The sequence below is a fragment of the Postia placenta genome (assembly GCF_002117355.1).
Source record: "Postia placenta MAD-698-R-SB12 unplaced genomic scaffold POSPLAscaffold_7, whole genome shotgun sequence".
NCBI lineage: Eukaryota > Fungi > Basidiomycota > Agaricomycetes > Polyporales > Adustoporiaceae > Rhodonia > Rhodonia placenta.
In genome coordinates, this window is record NW_020169838.1 from 1,357,318 (window position 1) to 1,383,198 (window position 25,881).

The window sequence follows — 25,881 nt, forward strand, 5'->3', positions numbered from 1 at the left end:
GATAGCGACGAGAACGAATAAGTGAAGACCGTAACTTCATGCAACGTATCTTTTTCACAAGAACACACACGTTCGTAATACGCAGAAGATAGATGTGTTATTCGAGTTCGCACTCGGATCGAAATGAATTGCACACCGCCAAAAATGCGCTGAAAATGAGGCAGTCAGCACACGAGCGCTAGATATGGCTGAGCGGCAACCGAAGTCAGGTTGGTATTTCAGTCGGAGTCTGAATCTCTCGGAATCGATTCCACAACTCTCTCTGCCATCACCCATCCACCAAACGAGCCTCCTCAAGACACTCGACGACAATGGTGAGCAATTCAGCGTCCGGTGGGCGTTGTGCGATGCGCATGGAGCTCTCTATGGGTGGGAAATCTGCATGAAGGTGTAATCATCGCATGGATGGTATGGGTTTCATCTGGATGATGCATGCAATTACCATCTAACGTTTGCCTCGACAGCTTGCAGATTTTACCCCCTCAGCAATGGATAACGGCTGAGCTCATTGAGCAATGAAGCCAATCCTGAAACATTGCTGGGCTCGTACTCCGATGAGTACGAGCGTTAGAGCTCCGGGCGCATCGCACCACGTCCTGTTTTGCAGGCACGCAGGTTGCTGATGTGACTCGTCTCAATGACCAGCCCAAGGCCACCAAGGGATCCTCTAAGAAGCCTGCCCCCGCCCCTTTCGGGGCCAGCAAGGGCACCAAAACCCAGAAGAACCCCTTGTTCGAGGCTCGTCCCAAGAACTTCGGTATCGGTACGTACTCCACCAGTCCTCGAGTATCTTCTTTCCTCACCTGCATTGTAGGCCAGGACATCCAGCCGAAGACCGACCTCACCCGCTTCGTGAAGTGGCCTGAGTATGTCCGCCTGCAGCGCCAGAAGGTCATCTTGAACCAGCGCCTCAAGGTCCCCCCTGCCATTGCGCAGTTCACGCACACTCTGGACAAGAACACTGCGACGCAGCTGTTCAAGCTGTTGAACAAGTATGTGCTAGGTCGTTCATTTCTTTGACCTTGTACTAACCACCCTTGCGTCAGGTACCGCCCTGAGACGAAGCAGGAAAAGAAGGCTCGTCTTGAGGCTACAGCCGAGGAGGCTGCCAAGGGAGAGGAGGCCGCCAAGGACACCAAGAAGCCCCTTTTCGTCAAGTACGGTCTCAACCACTGTGTGGCACTCATCGAGGCGAAGAAGGCGGCTCTCGTCGTTATCGCGCATGATGTCGACCCCATTGAGCTCGTCGTTTTCCTTCCGGCCTTGTGCCGTAAGATGGGTGTCCCCTACGTTATTGTAAAGGGCAAGGCTCGTCTCGGTACGGTCGTACACAAGAAGACCGCTGCTGTTCTCACTCTCCAGGAGGTGAAGAGCGAGGACCAGCGTGAGCTCGCTACCCTCATCAGCGCCGCCAAGGCAAACTTGTATGTTGAACACTTGGGTTACCATATACTGTTTACTTACTTGAATCTACAGCACCGACAAGTACGAGGAGCAGCGCCGCCAGTGGGGTGGAGGTATTCGTGGCAACAAGTCGGCCCAGATGCTCCGCAAGCGTGCGAAGGCTGCTGGCCAGACCCTGTCTGCTGCCAATGCTGCCAAGCTCTAAGAGAGTTCATGGTGGACCTACAAAACGGCGCTTTATCGTCCTTCCTATGCATCCCTGTAGTACTACCGTACTTATGCCATGTTGTATGCATGCCGATGCTATCACGCTATCACATACGTGCCTTCATACTGCCGTGACTGTACTCCGGCAAGATCTGTGATAGGCATCCTTTGTGGTGTTCAGTTGAACTCTTCGCACACGGCGCATATATACGCTGATTATGAAGTATGTTCGCGGATGAACAAGGTCATGCTTGAGTACCGAATTGCATGATATCGCGCAAACCATGTCGATTCATACTGAAGGACGGTATGAAAAATACATGGATGATAGCTTTCGACTGAGATTCCTGCCCGAACACGCTAGCGTGCCCTCAACATGCGAACCTCACCCAGTTTCCCATCCCACTACTGCAGGTCTTTGAGCGTGTCAATGGCACCAGCCAACGATCCCTGATTCCACTGCCCACCCCATCCCATCCTTCGCTCGAACCGGAGCGTGCGCGGCGTGGCCCGCCCGTCCCCGCGCGAGCTGCGCTTCGGGCGCACGGGCGCCGCAGGAGGCTCGATGAGGTGCAGTGCCTGGAGCGAGTCGCGCGGGCGGAACGACCTGCGCACCCAGTATGGCGCGCGGGGCGACCTGACGTCTGCGATCGCGGGCGAGACAGGCGGCGAGGGCAGCGGGCCGGTGGGCGCGGGGAGCGACGGGACCGCGAAGTCGAGCGGGCGCGTGCCGAACCCCGTGCGGAATCGCGCCATGAGCAGCGCGTCGGCGCCGATGATGCTCGCCTTGGCGCGCGCGAGCGAGCGCTTCCGTCTGAGGCCGGGGCTCGTCGGCGGCGAGGGGATGAGCACGGGGACGTCGCCCTCCTCTGCGGAGATCTGCGAGTAGATGGACGGGGAGACGAGAGCGGAGGTCGCACTGAGCGCAGTGGGCGGCGGGGCAGCGGCGTATGCGGGTGAGCGCGGCGTGGTGGTGAGGTGCCGGTCCTGCTGCACTGCAAAGCGCGGGCTTTGCAGGGCGAAACGCGGACTCTGTAGCGCGAGGGCCTCGCCGAAGCTGTGGAAGTCGCCGACGGAGCGGCTGCGCCGTTTCTGCAAGGAGAATTCTGTGCTCGCGCGGGTAATCCTGCGGCTGCGTGCACCATCCTTGCTTTCCGCGAGCAGGCCTTGCGCGGGCTCATCCACAGCGCTAGTCTTGCTGTCGCTCGCCTTGAACAAGCTGCTGTCGTCCCGGGCACGCATGCGGTACAAATCGAGGAACGAGGTGATCTGCTCTGCCTTCTCCTCCATCTGACCAAAGGACGGGTAGACAACCTCCTGCGGGACACCGATGCTGGCGCACTGGGCGAGTTGTTCGAGCCTTTCGAGCTTGTCCCGCTTGCTCTGCTCGATTTTAGCCTCCGTGATCGGGGACATGGGCGAGACGGGCGACAGCGGAGACAGAGCCGGGCTGTGTACGGATCTAGAATACTGGTTAGGCTGTGTCAGTGAGTCGAACCGGGTATTTCTGACCTCAACATCCCGTAGCGGAAGGGCGACAGGGGCAACGCTTCCGTGCGCTGTGCTTGAGGGAGGGGCAGGGCAGCAGGAACATGCTTGCGACGCAGCCCGTTCGCTGTGGGCCTCGCAGCAGCAGCCTTCGGGGAGTCGATTCGTGTAGTAGATTTGCTGTCCACGTGGATCTTATACTGGACGACAGGCGAGTTGAGAGTCTCTTCGCGGGCGGAGGCCTTCGAGGCGACAGAGGCGAAGGTCACAGGTGAGTGCTGTGCGAACAGCGACTTGACGTTCCCGAGAGGCGTGCGGGCGGTGCCGGGCGTGGTAAGCGGTGGAGGGGTGAATGTGACGGCCGTCGGAGAGACGACGTCGATGACGGGTGTCGTGCCGAGGACACGGCCGACCTTCTGGCTGGACCTGATGAGGCGCACGCGCTGCTCGGGGTCGAGCTTGAGGAGCGAGGGCGAGAGCGGCGTCGTGGCGCTGCGGCCGAGGGTTCCGGCGGTCCTGTTCAGCATTCTCGTGGCGGGTCGTGAAGGACGTGAGACTGGGCAGCGAAAGCGGAGGAAAGCGCGAAAAGGAAGTCGTATAGAGTGGGCCAGCCACCTATAGAATTACAAGATTACGGCGAGGGAAAGGTAGAGTACCTGGTCGTCGATCAAGACGGGGCAGGGAACCGCGAGCAGACGCTGAGCCTTTATATACGGCTGGCGCCCTGGTGCATCGCCCGGCAGGCGTGCGCGATGGGCACTGCTTCATCGCTAGGCCAATCAGGTTCGCATCACCGGAGGTCAGAGAGACTGAGCTCGGATATCAGCTGATGTAATCCCGACGCCAACCTTGAATCTGATGCGGAATTAATGCAATCGAACTGCACAATGTGTGCGACTACAAGCTCAAGGATGTGTGCAGTAGAAGGACCCCCGAATATTGGGGAGGAACCATGATCCCATTCCGGACAAATCTGGGCGATTTTGGACCCTGATCCCTGATCTTTTCCCGGACAAAACCAGTCTGTCGTAACCCTCATCCCTGGTACGATTTCCGGACATACTCCGGCCAATGCCGGAAGCCTGATCCGAAGACGGACAAGCCTGCTCCGCGCTTGGCCAGGTTTGCACGTCCGCCGTCATGTGACATGCATGCGGACGATCCCACGACGTCGTGTCATGTCGTGCTCGAGGATAATATATTGAATGTTAGTATTTCTGCACCCTGTACATGTCTACTTATAGTATCAAAATGTGGGCTCATCAGCGGCTGGTATTCTAAGTGCCTCTCGTTTGCTCACATTTCGTCAGATTGATTTTTTTTGCCATCTATATAGTTCACATCACATAACTACGGACGAGCGCATTCTCAAACTCGACAATGCCACTTTTTCTGAGCACCCCAAGCTGCCTATCTCATATCACGGCAGTGAAAATGCTTGGTGCTGCGTGCAAGAAGACAAAGAAAGTGGCCACCTCTAAAATCACACAGGTCCAGGGGACAAAGGTGCTTGAACAGAGTTCATATCGCGAAGCTACATAGCACAAGTATGAGTGTCCAGTCTGCATTACGATGTCAGAATCGAAGTTGGGGGCGAAATTGTGTTTCTGGGAACCCTGATCCATCATTTCCGGACAAATCGCCGATTTTCGACACCCTGGTCCAAAAAGATACAAATTCCGGACATTTTGGCCTAAATCAGGCGGCAGCCTGATTTTTTCCGGACATATCAGGCCGAAAATCGGGAATTTCTGCCGTACAAATCGACCAACTTTTGAGAAATTGGGATCAGGGTTCCCCCCCTATATTCGGGGGTCCTGCAGTAGATCGGGTATCTGGCACGATCGTAGGCAAGGAACAACGATTGCAAGGTTGAGGAATTCCCGCAGAGATCAGTGCGCACCGCATGATCGACCATCATTCACACGGTGACTTGTAAACATTGATGTCCGTGGTCTACTGTAGCCCCTGGCGTCACCAATCAGAGAAAAAAGACTGGAGGCTTCCGAAGCAGTTGGTCTCGTTCCCTATACACAGCTTTCGCACGTCTGTCGTCGTTTGTGGTGGTAGCCGATGTACACGCTTCCCGGCTGTGCCGCATATAAGAGGGCTAACAACGGCCTGTCACAGTTAATATCAATATGGGACCTCACGACGGGAGAGAACGCACTGACAGATGTTGATGGCCCAGTGCCTACAGGCTGTAGGGCTCTCTCGCGCCATTGATCTGCAGAGCCGCCCCGACTGCATCCACGACGCCCCGCAGTCCTTCCACCAACTCGAACTCGCATTGCTCGCGGCGGATAAAATCGTCGAAGCACGGCCGGACGCGCGCCTTGATGAAGCTCCAGGGTGGTGTGAGCTCAGGGGACGCGGGCTCCCACAGCGAAGAGGTCTGCTACCGGTCAGCAGGAACGCCGCGAACCACAGCGAGCGCAGCCGGCGTACCTGGACGTCCTCGCACCCGGAGGCTATGCGCAGCGCGTGGAGGACCATCTTCCAAAACGTCACCCAGCTGCAGCATACGGTCAGCGCGGACGCGGCGCCAGGACGCAACACCCACTTCCAGCCCGCATCCTTCTCCACCACGTCCTGCACGATGCGCGTCCACTCCCCCCGCCAGTCCGTCCCGTTCTGCGCGAGCAGCTCCTGGACGTCCTCGAGCGCGCGCTCCACCTCCTCCACCTTCGCGCACATGGACTCGTAGAGCGCGGGCAGGTTCACCGAGTTGCACCAGTTGTGGTTGATCGAGATGCACGCCGTAAGGTTCTCCACCTGTATCACAGCATGTCGAGCAGGGTCAACGGCGGCGGCACGCGGGACGACCTACTTGATGGTACCACCCGCTCGGGCTGCAGAGCACGCGCAGTCAGCACCCGCACCCGACGAAACGCATCGCCGCGACACTCACACAAATATCGTCTCCCCCGCCCTCTGCTCGAGCACCAGCGGGCGCGCCTCCGCGAACCGCGGGAACGCGCGCGCGTCCACGTCGCGCACGTCGAACACCACGTCGCCGCGCGCCTCCCCGCCGAGCAGCGGCGTCTGCGCGGGCGGGAAGAGCCACCAGCGCTTGCGCCCGGCGACGTTCGTCGACCACGAGTACGACGCGTACACGTCGCGGTGCAGCGGCGTGAACGTGTGCGCCGCGCCCGCATACACGAAGCGGAAGTCGTCCGCCGTGCACGCGCTGTAGTACGCGTTCATCCAGTCGTCGCGGAACAGCGCGGGCGTCGCGTAGAAGGAGCCCAGCGCGGGCCCGCGGGAGGGGGAGGAAGGGGCGGGGGATGGGGATGGAGGGGGCGCGGCGGTGGCGACGGCGCGTGCGAGGTGCCAGTCCTTCGCATAGAGCGCACCCCCGTGCCCGGCCTTCCACAGGGCGACGAGGTCGCGGAAGCGCATCGTCTCGCGCTTCTGGTCGCTGAACTCCCGGGTCGCGCAGTCTGCGACCATGACCTCGTGTTCACCGTAGACATCCGAGAGGTAGTCCCAGTCGATCTGGGGGTTGTCTGGGTCGGCGTGGGAGGCCCACGCGTGGTAAGCTGGCCAAGAGGATATTACTCGGGGGCCGATGAGGACGGGCTTGTTGGGTAGTAAGTAGTTTTGGAAGAACTGTGAGTATGAAGGGGGCTCCGCGAGGTAGTCGCAGCCCATCTCGCCGTGGTCCATTGTCGAGCACGGGTTACTTTGCTACCGTGACGACCTCTGTTGCATGCGGACGATGTCTACACTGATAGCATTGGAAGCATGAGTATTACACCACCATCCGTTCCGAGACTGATTCCGGTTCGAAACCCTATTGAGTAAACCCTGTTTACTGCACTGGCTGCCGGCAGATCAGGTTTCTCATTCCCCAAGCCTCTGGCTCAAATATGGAGTTTGAAATCCTGACTTGTCGAGAGCCGAAGCAATAAGAACATCCATGGGACTGCAGGTCTTTGCACATACATGACACAGTGAGAAAGGGAACGTGACAGACAGGTGCGACTGTGCTTCCACTGTTTCCTCATCTTATAGCAGCAGGTCGGACTGGGGCTTTGGACGATTTGCATTTTACGAATGCAACTTAAACGTCGCGGTGTTCAATGGGATGTTTGGCTAGCAAGGACTAGTAGAGTTAAGGATACGGAGGCACAGCATACACTCACATAAACATCAGCACAGTCTGCTGCCCATCAGACGTTCGCTGTTGTGAACTTGCAAAGAAGAAACATGATGTGAAGCCGGGGGAAGGGGTGGCTTACATAAGAAATTATGAGCTCAATACCGTTTGATTCGTCTAGTAATTCAAGTTCACGATGACTTGCGCTCTGTTGCGCTCGGCGCTCGACGAGGAGAGCCTTATGTATGCGCTGATTTGCTACTCAGTACTCTACAGCACATGGCTGAAATGACAGCCGCATCCACACGAACTAATCGTTGTTCTTTGCGACTAGCGCAGCCACAGCAGTCACAGATGAGCCAGCCACCTACTGCAATACTCTTTCAACGCCACCGCACCCATGAGGTCTGTTTGGACCCACATGGTGCTTGTTGAATACTTCGCGTCACGAGCACAACTTCGGAAAGCACCAGCCATATCTGCTCTGCTAACAGTTCTGCACGAGTTAGATGTGCACTGACATCACGTATGTGGTTTATCTGTCAAGTTGTTGGTGCCGCCGGGTTTGTTTCTGCGTGCGCACCAGAATTGTGTCGTTGTTTCCTTCCTTCCTACCACTACCTTCCTTCCTACCACTACCTTCCTTCTTACCACTACCTTCCTCCCAACTTGTGACCGGTAGCTACAGCAAATAAAACCCATCTACTCTGCTCGCCCCGTCCTGATCGAACCCAAATTGCCTGCTATCACCGCGGAGTGTTTCCCGGCCAGACGGGGTTTTCTTTTAGCGATAGCAAAGGTATGGCAGATGTCGCTAAGCAAGTTGAAGCTGCATGGCCTATTCTCAAAGTGGGCGTTGAATCCGATATGTAAGTCTATGAGCAGCGCTTGCATACCCATTTCGTGTCGCCTGTACCCAAGGGGCAGGCGTACCGTTGATTTCTGATAGCAACCCTCGTTAGTTTGGCGCTGGCCCCCGGTCACCGATTGGGTGGGGTATCCTCGTTATCTATGATTAGATCGTCCAACTGTACACCACCTACGATCTAAGTATGGTAAACCGCCTCACTGACTTGTCCTCCTACTGAAGTCGAGACCGCTCGCTCGCGTCCCCGCTTCAACGCCTCATGCTGGGCTTAAATTTCATCACTGCCCGGGATATTGTTTTCCTCCCTCCATACCATCGTGAGCTTGTCCTTGATTCCTAACCTCCATTCTTCTGCTTTCGAAATATGCATGTCCACCATGAGTTGAGGAGGGATCGCTGGCATTGTGGCGTCCACTACATGCTCAGATGCGAGGTGAAATAGAACATTATACCTCCAGATTGTTCTAAGGCTCCCTGACAATGTTGTTGGGTACAGTGGGCAGTAAATCGGCACATTGGTGCATGGCGCATTCTCGGTAGACCGGACAGCGGAACCATACCTCATATAAGTGTAGTGGTACTGACAGCTTGGAGGTATGGGCTAATGGTAAGATGGAAGATGCGCTGTTCATGCTGATCGAGGACAGCACTGCCGTAGATTCCGTAGTCGTGTGAGGCAAAAGAGCTTGTATTCCAGCAAGCTCACGCCGCCTCTGCTCGTTCTCCATCTTGCGTAGGTACTTGGCACAACGTCTTGAATTCCGATGGGACTCGAGTGGCTCGGGATACGCATTCTTGGTAAGCCCAATATTCATTGTACAGATGTCGCATTTAACTTTGTATCTCCTCAGATATTGATCCCAGTAGGCGATGTGCCTTGTGTGATCTTCAAGAATGATAGATTTCGGAAGCAAGGAGTCGGATTCCATCGTTGTGAGGAGATCATGAACAGTGGTCGAAGTTAGACTTGCAGGAAAATCCATCAGATCAGATCTATTGCACATGTTATACAACAAATCCATCTATTCGTAGTCCGTTCCAGAATACACGAGCCATGCTAAAGTCGCGGACTTCGCAGTAAAGTATAGTAGTACGAGCCTAGGGACAGATCAGATTAGATTGCAAACAAGACATGAGCGCGCAGGACGGGACAAGCGCCCAAAGGTTGCGCTTGCTATTCTTCACTTAAAAAGGCCTCGTCTATCGAATCAACATTCCAGGGGCACAGAGACAAAAGATATATCAGGTATATGATGCTACAAACTTCCAAGAGCTCAATTCGAGGATCTGCGCTTGTAGGAAGTTGTTTACGGAAATCGAGCTAGATAGTTTAGCGCTGGACCCCGGTCACCGATTGGGCCACTACCACCACTAGGGTTGGTGCCGGAAATCAACGGTACGCCTGCCCCTTGCCTGTACCCTGCAGCGTATGTGTGGTCTGCAATAGCGTGGTTTGGTGTATCGTACGGTCGTTTCAGGCCTGCCATTTGGTGCGCATCCCACTGTCGTCCTGTTGCGAACGTATGGCCTGATTTTTTGCAGGGGATTTATACTACAGACCTCACGACTAGCAACGTCCGAGTCCCATTCACGCATCGAATTATATTATACAGTACCATGCTTGCAACGACTCTACGCCGCGCTCTGAGCCAGCCGTGCGTAGTGCGCATACCGCGACGCTTTACGTCCACGTCCACGTCCACGTCCACCTCGGCGGCGCCCCGCTCCGCTCTGAGGACATTGGGCGCACTTTCGGCGTACACCACCATCGCCGTCGCTGCATACACCGTGGGCTCCCTCTACCCGCCCGACCTTGCCACGCTCATCTCGCCCCGCAGCGCGCCCCCGCCCCTCCACCCCGAGGACCCGCAGCACATCGCGTACGTCGCCGCCCTCGACGACGCGCTCCAGACGCTCCCCGCCCTCGCCGCCGCCCGCGCCCGCGCAGACGCCGCGGACTGGTACGAGACCCGGCCGTACCTGAACCTCCCGCCCGAGCGCCGCGTCAACAGCCTCACGGGCGGCGCGCTCAGCGGGCCGGGCAAGCTCGCGATCCCCCCGCTCGTCCGCGCGAAGCACGACAACAGCGAGGCCATGGTGTTTGTCCACGTCGGCCGCGGCGTGTGTGGGCACGAGGGGATCGTGCACGGCGGGATGCTGGCGACGCTGTTGGATGAGATCCTCGGGAGACAGGTGGGTCGTGCGCTGGTATGAATCCTGCGGTCGCCGAACAATATCTATTAGGCGCTGCTGAACCTCCCGGACAAGATTGGTGTCACTGCGTACCTCAACCTCAACTACCGTGCACCGACGCGTGCAGACCAGGTACGCTGCGACACCCCGCTCCGGCAAGGCAGGCATGCTCACGTCGTCTTGGACAGTTTCTAGTCATCAAAACGCGCCTGGTAGAGGCCAAGGGCCGCAAGGCGAAGGTCGCGGGCCGGATAGAGGATGCGCAGGGTAACGTCCTTGTGGAAGCAGAGTACGTGCACACATACGTCCGTCTGCCCGGCTGCCATGCTGACGGCCGCATTCCACCTCGGCAGGGCGCTCTTCATCCAGCCGAAGTACGCAAAAGTGCTGAACACGCAGAGAATGCGCGAGATGATGGGCGAGCCGGGCGACTCGCGGGAGCCGATGACGGAGGGCGTCGTCGCACCTGTGCCAGTCTCTCTGCCGGGAGGCCCGATCGCGTGAGAGGTGGCCGGCCATTGTGGGACCGTTGTAGATCCATGAACCTAGAGGTAGATCCCGGGTTAGATCACAGAGCGAACACATTGTATTGGGTAGACTGCTGTAGGCTATGTGCTACTAATGGAGGAATGTATGCGAAAAGTACAGCTATTGGAACAACATCCACGACACCCAACACGCTCGTCGTCGTCAGCGCCGGCGCTCGCCGTCGTGGATGAACTCCCAGCAGGCCTTGCCCGGCTCGACGCCGAGGATCTCCTGCACCTGCGCGAGGCTCAGCGCGCACAGCTCGCGCACGCTGCCGACCTTGGCCGCCACATGCTTCACGTTCTTCGCGCTCACGCCCGGCAGCGCGCGGAGCAGCTCCTCCGCCGCGGCGTTCACGCCTGCACCCTGCGCGGGGTCATCCTCCGCGCCGACCGCGACCGCGCGCGCGGAGTCGGGCTCCGCGGCGTGCGCCTTGAGGTCGCGGAAGACCTCCGCGGTCGCGTACGGCGAGGACGACCAGATGATGCGCACGCGTGGGAACGTGAGCGTGAGCAGCACCAGCTTCGCCTGGATGCTCGCGGACGCGCTGGGCACGAACGCGCCGGGCGCGGACTCGGCGGGCATCGCCCCGGGCTTCTTCTTAGCGGGGTATTTCGCAGACGGCTTTGCGTAGGACTTGATGTCGGTGACAGCCTGGGAGGGGTCAGCGTGCGCGGGAGCGGGAGGGAGGAGCATGGGGCGATGGGTGCCGTACCTCGAGGGAAAAGGACTTGTGTTCCTCGAACTCGATGAGCAGGATGGGCTGCTTGTAGTGGACGGACATGAGCTCGCATTGGGTGTACCTAGTGGGGAGGTCAGTTTCGCGGCCTGGACAGGACATGATGGAAGACACACAGTCGACCGCTGTTGAAACTCGACACCAGATCTGGGATGCTCTTCCGCTCGACGCAGATGTCTGGTGTCAGGATGTAGTCGCCGACGGTGAGCGTGACGGGGATGACCAGGAGATGCGATGCGTGCAGCAGCGAAGGCAGGGAGGAGCGGAACTCCCGCATGTCGACGATGACCTGCATTGCGAAAGTCAGACACAGCAGGCTCGGCAGGCGCAGCCACGCACGCGCGAAGACTCCGCTGAAACCTCCTTCTGTCCGCCTGCGATTCTGCTGCTGATCGTCTTTATGAGGGACTCGCCTGCCGTTCCCGACCGCCGCTCCTCCATGATAGGCATGAGCATGGACTGCCAGGCTCTAGTCAGCATCGCACGGGGACGAATCGAGTGAAGTGCCCATACCCCTCGCTCCTTGATGAGACGCTCGAAGGCCTCCTTCTCTCGTCTCAGACCGGTCAGGTACTTGCCTTCTTCGCAGCTGAGCTTGTACATCATGAAGTATACTCGCACTCCCAAACCGGGGTTCGAGTTGCGGTATACCTGGAGCATTGGTTCTCATTCTCGACACATCAACTGGCAAGTCAGTGCGTACCTCTATGCGACGGATGAATTCCAGATTCGGCTCGAACATGACGATGAAGCGCGGCTGCATCTCTTGCAGCATTCTGTCGTCGGAGTCATCTGAATACGCTCGCACCAACACGGTCTGCTCCGGAGCCAGTAAGCCATAGTGCGTGTCATAGTCGGGACCAAAGCCAAGAAGCGTGATGTCTCCCCCAAATTCGGGTGCAAGTGCGCCTTGTGTAGACAAGCTGTGGCATGTTAATGAAAGCATGGCATAGTATTCATGACGACCTGCTCACAATGCAGCAATGTCTTCGGCCTCTTCTCTCATGGTGCCCTCCCCGAGGACGTCCGCCCTACCGGTATTGTTGTGCTCTCTCGGTGCCGTCTGAGCCGGAACGCCTCCACGGACACGCCTTCTGTTTGCTGCGCGCTGCTGTCTCTCCCTGTCCTTCTTCCTCAGCGCCTCACTCACGTCCGTACTGGCACTGTCCTTGTCCTTCCTGCTGTCCGGCATGCCAAAGAGACCGCGCCCCTCTTGTTTTCGTTCACTTAACTTGCCTTTCCACCATAGATACAGCCTGAGCTTGTCCTCCATCATCTTGCGCCCGCGCGATCCGGGCAGGGCATCTAGGTCCATCTCCGACAGAAAGTCACTCAGCACGGAAGACGTGCGGAGCGAGGAAGTCATGATCAGCACTGTATTCGTGCCAGGAGAAACTGGCGAACCATAGCGTCACATAAAAACGATGAGCCATTGTCACCAACGCATGAGTGTGCACTTACGTGAGGTCAGACGAGACTGCAGTCTGATCATCTCTTCCTCGATTTCTTGAAGGACGTCCGCCAAGAGACTCCACTTGGGAAGCTCCTCCAAGACCGGATCCATCCCGTCCGGGAGCCACTTCGGTCGTCTTGGCTCGTTCGCGACAGTACCTGCTTGGTTGTTGCGTGTATTTGAGGTTCGCCCTTCAAGGTCGTCGAGTACGGCCCAGGCATCTTCATCATCAAATGGATTATCCACGGGCGGGGGTGCTGGGACCTTCTTCGCTGCAGCACTCATTGTGTAGCATCTCCGTTTTGCATAGGCGAATATGACATGAGCAGCATCGGTCAGCATCCATGGTGACTGGTGCTGGCGAGCTGCTCCGGATTCTGCAGTGGTATTGGACGCAACTAGCGTCTCTAGGTATGCGTGGAAGGACAGAGCGTCATAGGTGAGTAAATAACTAGAGAAATCATCGCACCGCTACAGTAGATGACAACTAGAATGTGGCTTACTTTAGCAGACGTCGTAATGTAGCCAAGTCGCTGACGAGTTGCTTCGTCCTAGGCCCCACTTTGTGCCAGACAGGGTCTAAGATTCGTCGGACGATCATGTCAAACGACCTGAAGTAAGCGTTATCGATGTTGAGGTCGTCGAGGTCCAACTGCACGCTCATCAGACAATGCGTGTTTCTCAAATATTGCGAGACTACCCACAGAGGCGTTCGCGCGTTTCAGCTCGGACAATGTTGTCGACATGCACTGCACAATGGCATGATGGATCTCGGACATCGATTCAGACATTGCCTGATGCAATTCGACGAGGTCGGGTCTTTTAAGATCCAAGGATTCCTTGACGTCGGCGTGGAATCTAACGAACTCATGGCATTGGCACAAGGCCCCCCGCATCCGCTACATTGCGACCTACCTCGGGTATATGTGGACTGTGCGTATTTGCAGCTCCTTCAGGATCGTTCGTAGTGGCGACATGCCACTGGTTATGTACTCGGGTTGGTCGGAGAACGCCTTCAGAAATCCTGTCAAATTCTTTTCGCGGAATAGCCGGACGATGAAGGCTTCAGGCGAGGTTGGTGTCACCCTTTACTACTGATTAGCAGGTGTGCACAGACAGTCTTGAGGCATTCTACTTCTCGGCATGCAACATGATTATCCCTGTGATCTTTTCGGTGTCCACGTCGCCCGACAACATGTCAACGGTAAAGATTTGTGATGTTATAGAAAGTAGACCGCCTTGCTTGTACAGGTCCTGTCTTATAGCCCTTGAATACAGGCCTCAGGGGCCAGCGGCAGAACAAGTCACGTACCTGTCCCTTCTTCCTATCTCGAAGCCGACGATGCGAAGTCCAGGCTTTCTGCAACCTAGTATGCCGAGTTCCTCTCCAATGGCAGACTCTTCTTCTTGGGAGGCATTAACCAAGATCACGAGGCTCTTTGGAGAGTCGTATAATTGTAGTAGCTTGCATACAGTCCTCCGCAAGCCAAGGCCCCGAGCGAGCAAGAGCAAATCACTGGTAGCAGGATCATGGATCTTCTCCAAGATACCCTCGTGAAATGGTAATAATGCTGCCATTTGTTCGGAAATCAATCAAAAGGAGCAAACTAGTGAATGTGCGTTCTCCTTGATTGCAACGGCTAGAGAGGGGCCAGCGTCGTCAGTCTCCTAACTCCGGGCCTTGAGCATATAGACGTGGGTTGTAAAGAGGGACAATTCCAAGCTCCAAAATACTCGGAAGATGATGGTTGGATTTCGAGAGAATAGCAGAAGTAGAACAACCTGCAGAACGCTGCACTTCGAAGCGGCGCGGGACGCGTCTCGGTCTCGTGACCAACGCGTCACGATCAACACGCTCGCGTCGCGCCGTTTACCATCTTGCACCTGTTCCCTGTTTGCAGATCCTCAGGCAATTAATGTTCCATCGCGACACCTTTATCTGATACCGTGGAAATTTCCCTTTGTGCGCTGCATTCCGCCATATCAGTCTCCCTGTTGGAGGTGGCACTCTTGGACCCACCACAAATTCATTCTCACATCGAGACAGGTGTTTGCAGGATCTCATCATGTCTCCTGCACTGCGTACTGCCCGCGAAGAGGAGGACTTTATGAAAGAGCTGCTGGGAGGGACCCATGCCTCCAATGACAAATCTTCTCTAGCTGACAAGAGCGAAGCCATACGACGACCCGCTTCGACACATACATTTAAGGCTCAAGATGTCGCGCTGCCATCTATTGAAGAAACACTTCAGCTTCCGAGAACACCCAAAAAGAAACGGCAGGCAGAAGATGAGGATATTGCGCAGCTGCTCGAAGGTGCGGAGGATTGGGACTGGAACGATATGTTCTCTCCACAGAGGATTAAATCCCCAAAGAAGCCCAAGTCTCCGAGCAAGCCTGTACGTTTATGCCACTCGCTATGTTGTCTTCTCTGACACTGTCACTAGCCCCTTGTCACTCTCGCTCCAGAGTACAATCCCGAAACATGCACACGTTGTACTGTTAAACGCGTGTCTGAAGAAATTGAAGCTGGCTGCTTTCAGAAGGTATGTGTACCTGAATGATACTTGGGCACGATTTCCGGAATGTATACGCCATTCCGTTCGGGCTCGTCGCCTTGCCCCTGACTCTCACGGCTAACATGAAGACCTGCCTTCTCAGACATTGATCGTGGAAACTGCGTCTTGTGCGGAATCTCGTTGTGTCATTCTCCAAGATGACTGGGTAAACGCTGACGTATACGAAGGTGATGACGTGATTCTGACCCGAGAGCATCTTTGCTGATATTTCGGGCTTCAGGCGACGTGGTCAATGTCATAGGCGAGTTCACGGTTCCTGTAGGCCCTTCGACTTCTGCTTCTGCCCCACTGCCTACCGTCGCGGTCAGCTCTAAGGCGAACTGGTTCATCCATCATCCAGACCTTCTCATTACCGCCACATCGCTCTCCAGTGCCCCTCAATGTCGCCGAAAACCTCTGATCTCCAATCTTGTTCGAGGCACTGTCGACGCTACACCTTCGCTAGTCTGGGGTAACATGCTCCACGAAGTGATGCAAGAATGTCTGCGCAGCGGACGATGGGACGACAAGTGGGTCGAAGAGCTGATCGCAAACGAGGTGGGCAAGGGCCTCGGAGAGTTGATGAGAGTCAATGTAACCGTCGAACAAGCCATGTCGGAGATGAAGGCAAGGGCGAGAGGTATCAAGTCATTCGCGGAGAAGTACATCTCTCAAGTGCCGAAAGTAATCTCCTTCTCTGCCATTCCCTGTGATTGCGAGCTGACGAGGACATTATCAGAACCAGGCAGTCCTCACAAACACCCGCTCAAATCAGAGTCAGACGTCCTTGTTGGCGATTTCCAGAACGCACGATATCGAGGAGGACATCTGGTCGCCGACGTACGGGCTAAAGGGCAAAGTCGACGCTTCCGTAAACGCTGTGGTCTCCGAGTTGGACAACTCGTCTAATCCGTTCGCGCGTGCAGCACCGTTGGTCACCATGCAGAGCTGGACGATGCCACTGGAAATCAAGACGGGCCGTGCGGTCGCCGGAATGGAGCACCGTGCACAAACGATGCTGTATACCCTGCTCATGGCGGAGCGCTATGGCACAGAAGTCCCAAGTGGACTGTTGTACTACACGCGGAACGACGAAGTGGTCCGTGTGCCTGCCGTCCGCAACGAGTTGCGAGCACTGCTGGTCGCGCGCAACGAGATGGCCGGCTATATGATGCGGAGGATGCGCCAGCAAAGTGGGGCAGGGAAACTCGAGGCTAAACACGAGGCGGAGGACATGTCCGAGGTGGAGTCTTTCCTGCCGCCGACCATCGATGACACCTGGCAATGTGGCAAGTGCTATGCCTTGAATACCTGCATGCTTTACCGCAAGGTAGGTCGAAGGGTCTGATTATGGTACCAACCGTCGCTGAGATCGCTTGCGACGTCTAGGCCGTTGAGAACGTCGTCGATACTGTGTCGCCTATTGCCGATATCTATGCCCTGAAGACGTCGCATCTCACAAATGCGCAGTCGGAGTTCTTCAAGAAGTGGGAGGCACTCATCGCGCTCGAGGAGCAAGACCTAGTACGGTTCAAGAAGGAGCTTTGGACGATGGGCGCTCAGGAGCGCGAGAAGCGTGGTCGTTGCTTCAGCGACATGGTCCTGGACGTATCCTATCGACCTGGATCAGATGCATCTCAAAGCACTCTCAAAGCGGATGGGAAGATCCATCGCTTCACATATCGCTTCGTGAAGAACATGCACACGACGGCCGCGTCTTTGCTCAACGGGCATATGAGCTGTGGCGATGCGATCACAGTCTCTGTAGAGCCCAATCTACTGGCAATGGCCAGGGGCTTCATCGTCGATCTCACGCCTGAGGGCGTCGTCGTAGGAGTGGACCACGAGGTCAACCTGGATGCGATACGCGTGCTTACGAGCGGGCGGCGCGCCATCCACGATCACTCAGTCGTTTTCCGGATAGACAAGGACGAATTGTTTGGGGGCATGGGCCGGATACGAGATAATCTGGCTCAGCTCTTCTATGTCAATGGTGACACGCGAAGACTGCAGCTCGTCGTCGATCTTGTCCCACCACGCTTTGAGGACTGCGAGATGACTGTACCATCCACCAAGCTGACCTCAATGTCACAGTTGAATAGCAATCAGCGGCACGCTGTGACGAAGGTACTGAGTGCACAAGATTACGCGCTCATCCTCGGTATGCCAGGAACGGGGAAGACGACAGTTATTGCCGCTATCATACAGAAGCTCGTTGACATCGGCAAGACGGTATTGCTGGCCTCCTACACCCATTCGGCAGTCGATACTATTCTACTCAAGCTGAAGGATGTCGCAGACTTTGGCATCTTGCGACTGGGCAACCTAGATAAAGTGAGCGTCTCCGAATGTGATGAGCTTCTAGTCACGTACTTATATATATATCTAATAGATCCACCCCGATGTACACAGGTTCACGCTTGCTCGCAAACGTCCTGCGACAACCATCGAGCAACTTGAGCATCAGGTCATGACCCCTCCCGTTGTTGCCACGACCTGCCTTTCTATAGACCAGTAAGCGGCAATGTTCACCATGTAAACGGGCGTGCTGACTGGCCTGACTGTGTAAAAGTCCTTTGTTTGCGAGGCGGAAGTTCGACTATTGCATTGTTGACGAAGCATCCCAAATCACATTACCGACTTGCCTGGGTCCCTTGCGGTTCGCAGACAAATTTGTTCTCGTTGGTGACCATTTCCAACTGCCACCTCTCGTATGTCCTTTGTTTCTTATCAATGCATCGCACTCATTACACTTTAATCAAGGTGCGCAATCGCGCTGCACGAAAGGGCGGTCTCGATGTCTCACTATTCCGGCGGCTTTCCGATGCGCATCCCCATGCAGTGATCGATCTCACTGAGCAGTATCGCATGAACGCAGATATCATGCTGCTGTCGAATAGACTAATCTACAGCGACCGCCTACGGTGTGGCTCTGAAGCAGTTGCAAGGCGCAGTCTGGTTTTACCAGACCCTGGGTTTCTCCGTAAGATGCATCTCAGTAATCCTTCCTGTTCGCGGCCACAAGATTCGTGCTGGCTCAGTCAACTCATGGACGAGAGGTACGTTCAGCGACTACACTCCTTCCATGATCTTAACATTATTTGTGTACCAGGTGCAAGGCCGTGTTTGTTGATACGGATGCCGTTCCTGCCCATGATTCACCTGTAGGCGACCTGGTGGAGAACCAAGTGGAAGCACAGTTAGTCCATCAAGTCACTGAATGCCTGATCGGCAGTGGTATCAGCCAGGACCAGATCGGTGTCCTGTCTTTGTACAGGCAGCAGATCAAGCTACTTTCCTATTTGCTGCAAGATAGGAAGGGCGTCGAGGTTCTGACAGCCGATCGCAGTCAAGGTCGTGACAAGGATTGTATCATTATATCCATGGTGCGGTCCAATGACGAAGGCCAGGTATGTCCCTCCGTTGGCATGGCGTGGATAGACTGAGAACAACGATTGCAAGGTCGGGGATTTGATGAAGGATTGGCGCAGGATGAATGTCTCATTCACACGCGCGCGCTCCAAGCTGATCATCTTCGGGTCTCGGAAGACTTTACAAAGCACGCCGCTGCTCAAGGAGTTCTTTGAGCTCATGGAGAGCAAAGCCTGGATCCTATCACTGCCACCAAATGCTCACGAGATGCATAGCATGCTGCAATGCTCGAGGAAACGACCTGCGGATGATATCACAGTCGATACGATGACCAAGATGTCTAAGGAGAACCTCATCAGACCCCTCAAAAAGACGAAAATCGTCTCAGCAGACATAGGGATCCTCAAAGGCCGTCCAATATTGAAAGAGCTCGCCAACGCGCATGGCACAGAGTAGTAATATCTCAACCTCCTTCTTCAATAGATTGAGCCGAACTCGGAGCTGTAACTTGATCGTCGATCAGTACGTACCATTCGAGTTTCCGCCTTCACGTATACACACCTCTTGCATCGAGCGCCACACGGACCGTCTGCTGCCTACCTTGTTGTAGCAATAAATTTGTACGCCATAACTTCCAATAGCCCAGAAAGGACCCGAGTAGGGGTTTTGGGCACTATACGATAGCATATATCCTGTCGACAATAGATGGAGCATTCAATCTAAGGCTTTCAGACTCTGTAGGAGCACCGAGGACCCTTTGCCGGCCGCATCCTCAATCTCCTTCTTGACTCCTTTAGTAAACCAACTGTGCAGCGTCTTTTTCTCCTCTGCGTCGGACGCAGCTAACTGCTCGCAGAGTGCCGCGACGACAAAGGCGCCCTCGTCACGCGCCATCGCAACAATAACGTCGCGCCCTACGATCTCGACGAACTTTGTTGCAAAATCGCGTGCAGACCACAGTGCCGCAGGCTCGATGGTGCGCGTGGTATGCGAGAAGTGCCCGCCTTGTAGGAGGGTCTTGTACATACGAGATGTGTGCGGTAGAGAGATGGGATGTGGGTGTGCCGGGTCGGGGGCTGGGCAGGTAGCAGAGAGCGCTTTCAGCAGTGTCTCTGACGCTGCGGATTTGTCTGGAGGACACAGTCATGAGCAACCAGCGAGTTATACCAATGGAAAATCGCTGTCGCCTCACCTCCTTCTGCATAGAGCATTACTTCGCATACCACGAGACACCCCCCTGTGTCCCGTGAGATCGCGGCTCCATTTTCTGCGATCCACGATAGCAGGCCGTCGGACGCTGCCCGCCGGATCTCTGCACAGCGTACATCGCTGTCCTTTTTACTTGTCTGCGCGCGCACAGAATCTATCTCTGCGAGCAAGTTGATCTGCAACTCACTGATATCAGTCACCAGGTCGAACGATATTTGATATGCCTTACCTGAGCAGGGGTAAAATGCCGCCGTGTCCTCGGCGCGACCAGATAAATCAGCGATCGCCGTCCCTGCGATGATTGGTAAAGCGATGTTGCACTTGAGATGACGTCGGACACGAGTGACTTTGCCGTCAGCTTTGTATCGCTGTGGAAGGCATGAGCGAAGTGTGCGCTGACGGGGTGTCTTAAAGCATACTCAATGACATCGAGGGCAGTGAAGAGGACGAGCTGTGCTTCGTCGTCCTTGCACATACGCTCAACATGGGGTTTGATGGCTTTCACGATGTGTTTACGATCCTGCAAAGGAGCAGACGAGGTGAGTAAAATTACCGTGTCATCCAAATATTGATCTACCTTAGCCGTACCCCGCACAATCAATTCTCGGACAGAGCGGCTGCCGTCTTTCGTATGAACCATCTCAGCGAGCACATCTTGACAGCTGATAGAACATGAGCGTGGGGAGAATTCAAGTTGTAAGCGGCTGCACAAACCTTTCAAAGATCTCACGTCGCAGCTTTTCTTGCTCCGCTTCGTCCTCAATTGTGTTGACCGTGGAGAGGTACTCCCATAGAGCGCGGTGGACAATTGCATGCGACACAGCGCCCTTATCTGGGTTGTTGAAACTAAACAGAACAACAAACATTAGGAAAGTAGTGGAAGCACAGGTTGGGATAGACTCACATAGACATCAAATTGTCCTTTAGAGCAGCCATGATCCGCTTCCGCCGCTCGCCCTCCACACCCTCGAGTATCCCTTTCAGCCCCTTCTTCGAGCGCTCCTTTTCCTCCTCACTCCCTGCAGTGACCGTGAATAGGCTCGCTTCCTTGCCGTAGAAATCACGCAGCAGCATTGAGCGCTCGTATGCGTTCGTGTACAGCTCGAATGCGTCCGCAAGCACACTTGATGCCTCACGGTGGAGAAGTAAACGGAGGACTGATCCCTGGAACTCTCGTAGTATTGAGGCTCTATGCGCCGAGCATAGCCGGATGAGCTTAGTCACTAGGAACTAACGCATAACTTGCCGTCAGAAAACACTCGGTCCCATAGCGTGTGTTATAGACTCACTTTGGAATACTTGTTCTGCGCAAGCTCCTTAAAACGACCCTTCAGTTCGCTTGCGATTTCATTCCGCTCCTTCTCTCCGCCGTACCGGACGACCGTCTGTACAATGCGGCTGGCGTCGTGCTTGAACACAATGTCAATGACATGACCCCGTATGACGTCCATCAGCTGGTTGATATATTTCGTGCGTTCCGCCTTCGGGAGCGATTTTTGATGTGCAAGCCTCCATGCGCTCTTGGCTTGCGCGAGGGTATCAAAATGCGGTTTTGACGCCTTCCGTTGCTCGTGTAGGACCTTTTGTGCCTTGTGAGACTCCCTGGCCGCTTGGAGTACTCATGAATACTGGAAGGCCGATACAGACAGGGTTCATCGTGCGTACCGTTTGGATCTTTTGCTACTGCCGGTTGGGCCTCTCCCTCCACGATCACCTCTTCCTCGTCTGGCTCATCCCCGTCCGACTCATCCGAGTTGTCAAGGGTCTCCTCTTGCAAAGGTCGGGTAATAGGCTGGCTGCGTTTCTTGCCCTTGTCCGCCGGGGTCTTCTCCAATTGCAGCTTCTTGGTTTTAGGTCCTGCTTGGGAGGCTGCCTGCCTTTTTTTCCCAGGCGCCATTGCAGATACCATCCTCTATGACGCTGCAGTAACAATAAAGAGAGAAAGTTTTGGAGGTGAAGGGTTTGTTGCAGAAATTGATCCTGGAATGAATTTCGCAACTGGATTCACGCTTCGATCAAGGAGGCGCACGTGATTGATGGCATTATAAGTACCTACTCGAGTCAATGCTCGGACTTCACTTGAATGTGCTATAGTACACGTCCTGCATGCAATACCATCTGGCTGCTATTCAAGTCCTACAGATGCAGCTGTGGAGGATGAATAGCCCCACAGATGGTACGAACTGCAACTGCACAACGTCAGCAACCACATCAAACGGATACATGCAGTTAGCCAGTCAGTCAATTTTTGTATATGTCCTCCCAGAATATCACTTTCCAGGGTTATGAATACTGAACCCAAAGGTACGGCTGCGGCTGAACCGGCATAAGCGTGCTTCGTGATCGCCATCAATGAGATTTCAGGCTTGAACTTAACTTCAGACACGCTGTCGCAGGTATAAATGCGATATCAGCTTCTCACCCACATCGCGACTCTCAGACGGCAGGTATCACGGCTCCTGTCGTCCTAGTGTCTTGAGCGAAGCGGCACTCAAATACTTTTACGGCAAACGTCTGCGCATCAGGCTTCCCGTTTGTTGTGGTTTGACGTGTGGTTTGCTATTCACGAGGGTGAGTTTTGCCCGTCGTCTGGTTGTGCCCAGGTATCCCATCCCGCAGGACGACCATATGGTGGCCGGTGATATGTCACCACGCTGTACTTCCTTCTCTTCAGGGCAATCGGAGATGTCCTCTCCTGTACCCTCGCACAACGTTATCCTCGTAGTTCGATCTTATCGACTCTTCTTTCACACCAGTGGTAGATCTTCCGGCTTCTGACCTGAGTCTTCGGTTCATCAGTCCTGTGGCTGCATTCCTAATCTACTCTCAAACCAATCATGTTGAATACAACATTCAAGCTATCCTCCCTGTTATGCCATAGCAGACGAGCAGGTTATACTCAGCATAAGCTCGCAATACATGATACTCAGAAGGCCGCTACAGGCTTGCAGCAGTCGTTATGCACACTTATGTAACGCGTATGTCTTCGAACTTCGGTTCCTCTACAATCATGTGTCTCAATGCTGATGCTGTACATCAGCTTTCGAGAGCATCGTGCATACATCGCTCTTACGCGTCTATCTGCGGCCGTCTCTGCAGCTCACCATATGGACATTTACAGTTCTTTCATTATCCAAGATCACCGTTCGGTGTCTGGAGCAGCGCCTCGATCAATCAAAACCACAAGATGTGTCTGCCCATCCACTTTCGGGAGCTCGCTCCTCCCTACTTCGTTAGTCTCGTGCGGCGAATATTGTGCGTATTGTCACTCGCTGCTCAGTACCCCTGCTTACTCATTGAGGTCGTCAAGCTACTGCCCGACGCGCGCGGGCTTCCGAGGCCGCTATGCTGCTATTGCATGCAATACACAGTAGGATGATATACATGCTGCAATTGGGATGTACGTACATAGGAATTAACCTCTCACGCGTTCGGTACCGACATTCCACCAGCCCGTGTCGATAACACGTCCTTGCACCGGGATCTTCAAAGCCAGCGTCTCGCAGGCGCTCAGATGTATAGTACTACGAGGTACATCCGTTTTATTCACCTGTACGCGAAACTCGTGAGACCGGCGATGTCCATGTCGTCAAGTGCAAGTATGCCATTTCAGGTACGCCGGTGGAGCCTGTGGGCAGCAACGGACGCGTCGAAAACCCGCATCCCCATAGAGATCCTGCTCGCCAGCGACAGGCGGAAGTTCGTCGCTGGCCACCTCCTGGCCTCTCACATGACAGTGGTACACCGACATCAAATTGCATCGCATCATCTGCCGCCCATATACCTAGTAACTGGAGATCAGTGCCTGCATCAATGTGGACTTGAACATGATATAGTGGTGTTCCATGGGAATCAATTGTCAGTGTCTCTGCGGTCATAATTGTGTTAAGTATCGCTCTCACGAATGCAATCTAGACTTTTTGTTCCCCTCCGTACCCGTGCATCTGGCAGTCATGGCAACGCTTGCTGCCGATCCTACGTTCATTGAAGGCTTTCTAGGAATGCTGCAAAAGCTCGGCAATGCATACCGGACATCGCGATCGTTCTGGTGTGAGTTGTTGATGCCTATTCTATTGACTAACCAGCAATAGCACGAGAGAACCTGATGTCCTTAACCTTTCAGTAGCGGCCATGGTCGTCATGCTTTACGATTATGGTGAGTTCTGACATGATGTCTTGCAATGCGACTGCTGCACACACACACTAGTCCTGTCTTTTGAGGAAGAGGTATGATGTCTTAGCTCCCGATCCACAGCTTGGGACTGACATGTCGTAGGTTGAATATATGTGGAGAGGGCGATTCGTTTGGCCGCGTCTTCTCTTTTGGCTGGTGAGTGCGGTCCCAGAATGCTCTTGGGTGCTTGAATTCACATGGCGTTATTCAGAACAGATATTGGCCGTAAGCTTTGGCATACGTTTTGCTGTCTTCTTACTAATGCTCGCCTAACGGCTCGCTTTATTAGTATGTTAAACTTGATGTAAGCGATTAACACACCCTGGGCCGAAATCCTGATCAAACGATGGTGTAGATACGACAACATTTGTGCGTTTTGTAACAGTTTCTCGCGATGTTGTTTAGAGTTACATTGGCTTCTTCTAGCATTATCAACAACGTACATTGCAGATGTGCCGGTGAGTACCTAGTCGTATTATTGGTTTATAGTACCAACTATGATAGTTTAGGCGTGAGTTTAGCACTTCCCACTCTATCCTTTTCACTGATATATTATTTAGATGCACATTCTGGTGGAGATGGTTCATGTACGCGACGATCATCACCAGGATTTCAATATCCGGTAGGCCACCTTCACTGCGGAAGATGTTTGCATTGAGCAGCTCGTCTTGCAGCCATCCTGATTTTGAGACTCCACGTTGTGTACAAGTGCAACCGCAAGTTGTCGCTCGGACTATGTGCACTGTTCGTAGCGGAGCTGTCCGTTGAATGTGTCATACTCGCCAAGATTTTCTATAATCTTCAAGGTGCGTTTATGTCCATCAGAATGATCCTCAGTCACCTGAGCCGGCATGTGCATATCATAGTCGTACCAGTCTTCATCTTAGCCCAGCTCTTGCCCCAGGCTGTGCACAGCATTACAGGATGCATCCCGGGGTTTATAGTACCATATGCCTGGGCATATTGGATTCCAGTTCTCTTTTTCGAAAGCGTATTGTTCATTTTGTCAGCATACAAGTTCCTTCAGTACGCTCGAGAGGACACCAAACGCCCATATTTGATGAAGGTGCTTCTGCGCGATTCGATAATGTATTTTTGATACAACGGTCTACACTCCTATATTGATGCCTGACTTGTAGATGACGAGCGAGGGCTTATGGACAGTGCGTCGTCCTGAAGATCGAGCGAGGAAGTCGAGAATGACCACTACCCCAAGCGAAGAGGAGCAGAGACTTGAATGAATAACCAGGTCGAACTTAGGGTTCGACCGACTAATGGTACAACTACTTATACAAGTACCGACTGCGCACGGACCATCGTGTCTATGTGGTCGTGTTAGTGAAGAAAGAAACGTAGTGGTACGATACCAGGCACGAAGTGCGCACGGACCCCATTATGTAAGCTACATAATGTTCAACCTGCGGGTGAGCGCTAAGACAGGCGCCAGTATGGGCGCTAGTAGTACAAGGAATAGAACGGAAAGATAAATGTTTCATTACCCCCCTACCAGAGTCGAAGTCCCATTCGACTACTTACTGCTCACCATCTCCATCCAACTCCCAATCTACGCCGTCGTCCTCCTCTTT

General features: G+C 54.5%; 9 protein-coding genes across 9 annotated transcripts; 5 read left to right on the top strand and 4 right to left on the bottom strand.

The window, feature by feature from the left end:
* The first annotated feature begins 258 nt into the window (after window positions 1–258).
* On the top strand, window positions 259–1,832 carry POSPLADRAFT_1181413 (hypothetical protein). The gene is made up of 5 exons (XM_024488833.1): window positions 259–314; window positions 646–763; window positions 815–992; window positions 1,047–1,424; window positions 1,477–1,832. The coding sequence occupies exons 1-5, from the start codon at window positions 312–314 to the stop codon at window positions 1,607–1,609; spliced, it is 810 nt and encodes a 269-aa protein (XP_024339081.1). The 5' UTR covers window positions 259–311; the 3' UTR covers window positions 1,610–1,832.
* Window positions 1,833–1,862: 30 nt separating this feature from the next.
* Window positions 1,863–3,769, bottom strand: POSPLADRAFT_1074475 (hypothetical protein). Its single transcript, XM_024482713.1, has 2 exons — window positions 3,124–3,769; window positions 1,863–3,073 (listed from the first exon to the last, which is right to left on the bottom strand). Exons 1-2 carry the CDS (start codon window positions 3,624–3,626, stop codon window positions 2,017–2,019), a joined length of 1,560 nt encoding a protein of 519 aa, XP_024339082.1. The 5' UTR covers window positions 3,627–3,769; the 3' UTR covers window positions 1,863–2,016.
* A 1,524-nt stretch (window positions 3,770–5,293) lies between these two features.
* Window positions 5,294–6,753, bottom strand: POSPLADRAFT_1143097 (hypothetical protein; the record flags this gene model as incomplete). Its single annotated transcript, XM_024485512.1, has 5 exons — window positions 5,294–5,497; window positions 5,554–5,614; window positions 5,663–5,874; window positions 5,930–5,951; window positions 6,107–6,753. The coding sequence occupies 5 exons, from the start codon at window positions 6,751–6,753 to the stop codon at window positions 5,294–5,296; spliced, it is 1,146 nt and encodes a 381-aa protein (XP_024339083.1).
* Window positions 6,754–9,686: 2,933 nt separating this feature from the next.
* Window positions 9,687–10,766, top strand: POSPLADRAFT_1143162 (hypothetical protein; the record flags this gene model as incomplete). Its single annotated transcript, XM_024485523.1, has 4 exons — window positions 9,687–10,262; window positions 10,314–10,394; window positions 10,451–10,551; window positions 10,616–10,766. 4 exons carry the CDS (start codon window positions 9,687–9,689, stop codon window positions 10,764–10,766), a joined length of 909 nt encoding a protein of 302 aa, XP_024339084.1.
* Window positions 10,767–10,952: 186 nt separating this feature from the next.
* POSPLADRAFT_1142988 (hypothetical protein) lies at window positions 10,953–14,560 on the bottom strand (the record flags this gene model as incomplete). Its single annotated transcript, XM_024485503.1, has 14 exons — window positions 10,953–11,444; window positions 11,506–11,593; window positions 11,646–11,818; window positions 11,869–11,988; window positions 12,043–12,180; window positions 12,233–12,452; window positions 12,565–12,650; window positions 12,680–12,924; window positions 12,991–13,433; window positions 13,486–13,634; window positions 13,687–13,840; window positions 13,898–14,068; window positions 14,118–14,240; window positions 14,295–14,560. The coding sequence occupies 14 exons, from the start codon at window positions 14,558–14,560 to the stop codon at window positions 10,953–10,955; spliced, it is 2,868 nt and encodes a 955-aa protein (XP_024339085.1).
* A 1,920-nt stretch (window positions 14,561–16,480) lies between these two features.
* Window positions 16,481–18,385, top strand: POSPLADRAFT_1142766 (hypothetical protein; the record flags this gene model as incomplete). The annotated part of the gene is made up of 4 exons (XM_024485467.1): window positions 16,481–16,870; window positions 16,930–17,874; window positions 17,933–18,054; window positions 18,304–18,385. The coding sequence occupies 4 exons, from the start codon at window positions 16,481–16,483 to the stop codon at window positions 18,383–18,385; spliced, it is 1,539 nt and encodes a 512-aa protein (XP_024339086.1).
* A 23-nt stretch (window positions 18,386–18,408) lies between these two features.
* Window positions 18,409–19,368, top strand: POSPLADRAFT_1142421 (hypothetical protein; the record flags this gene model as incomplete). The annotated part of the gene is made up of 3 exons (XM_024485422.1): window positions 18,409–18,599; window positions 18,653–18,950; window positions 19,003–19,368. 3 exons carry the CDS (start codon window positions 18,409–18,411, stop codon window positions 19,366–19,368), a joined length of 855 nt encoding a protein of 284 aa, XP_024339087.1.
* A 258-nt stretch (window positions 19,369–19,626) lies between these two features.
* POSPLADRAFT_1142672 (hypothetical protein) lies at window positions 19,627–22,018 on the bottom strand (the record flags this gene model as incomplete). The annotated part of the gene is given in 9 exon segments (XM_024485457.1): window positions 19,627–20,042; window positions 20,105–20,297; window positions 20,351–20,641; window positions 20,699–20,783; window positions 20,836–20,967; window positions 21,026–21,244; window positions 21,258–21,310; window positions 21,411–21,730; window positions 21,787–22,018. 9 exon segments carry the CDS (start codon window positions 22,016–22,018, stop codon window positions 19,627–19,629), a joined length of 1,941 nt encoding a protein of 646 aa, XP_024339088.1.
* Window positions 22,019–23,308: 1,290 nt separating this feature from the next.
* On the top strand, window positions 23,309–24,921 carry POSPLADRAFT_1033931 (hypothetical protein; the record flags this gene model as incomplete). Its single annotated transcript, XM_024476970.1, has 12 exons — window positions 23,309–23,353; window positions 23,534–23,734; window positions 23,958–23,979; window positions 24,037–24,169; window positions 24,207–24,277; window positions 24,329–24,348; window positions 24,398–24,451; window positions 24,507–24,520; window positions 24,585–24,599; window positions 24,651–24,664; window positions 24,722–24,753; window positions 24,856–24,921. The coding sequence occupies 12 exons, from the start codon at window positions 23,309–23,311 to the stop codon at window positions 24,919–24,921; spliced, it is 687 nt and encodes a 228-aa protein (XP_024339089.1).
* Window positions 24,922–25,881: the final 960 nt, after the last annotated feature.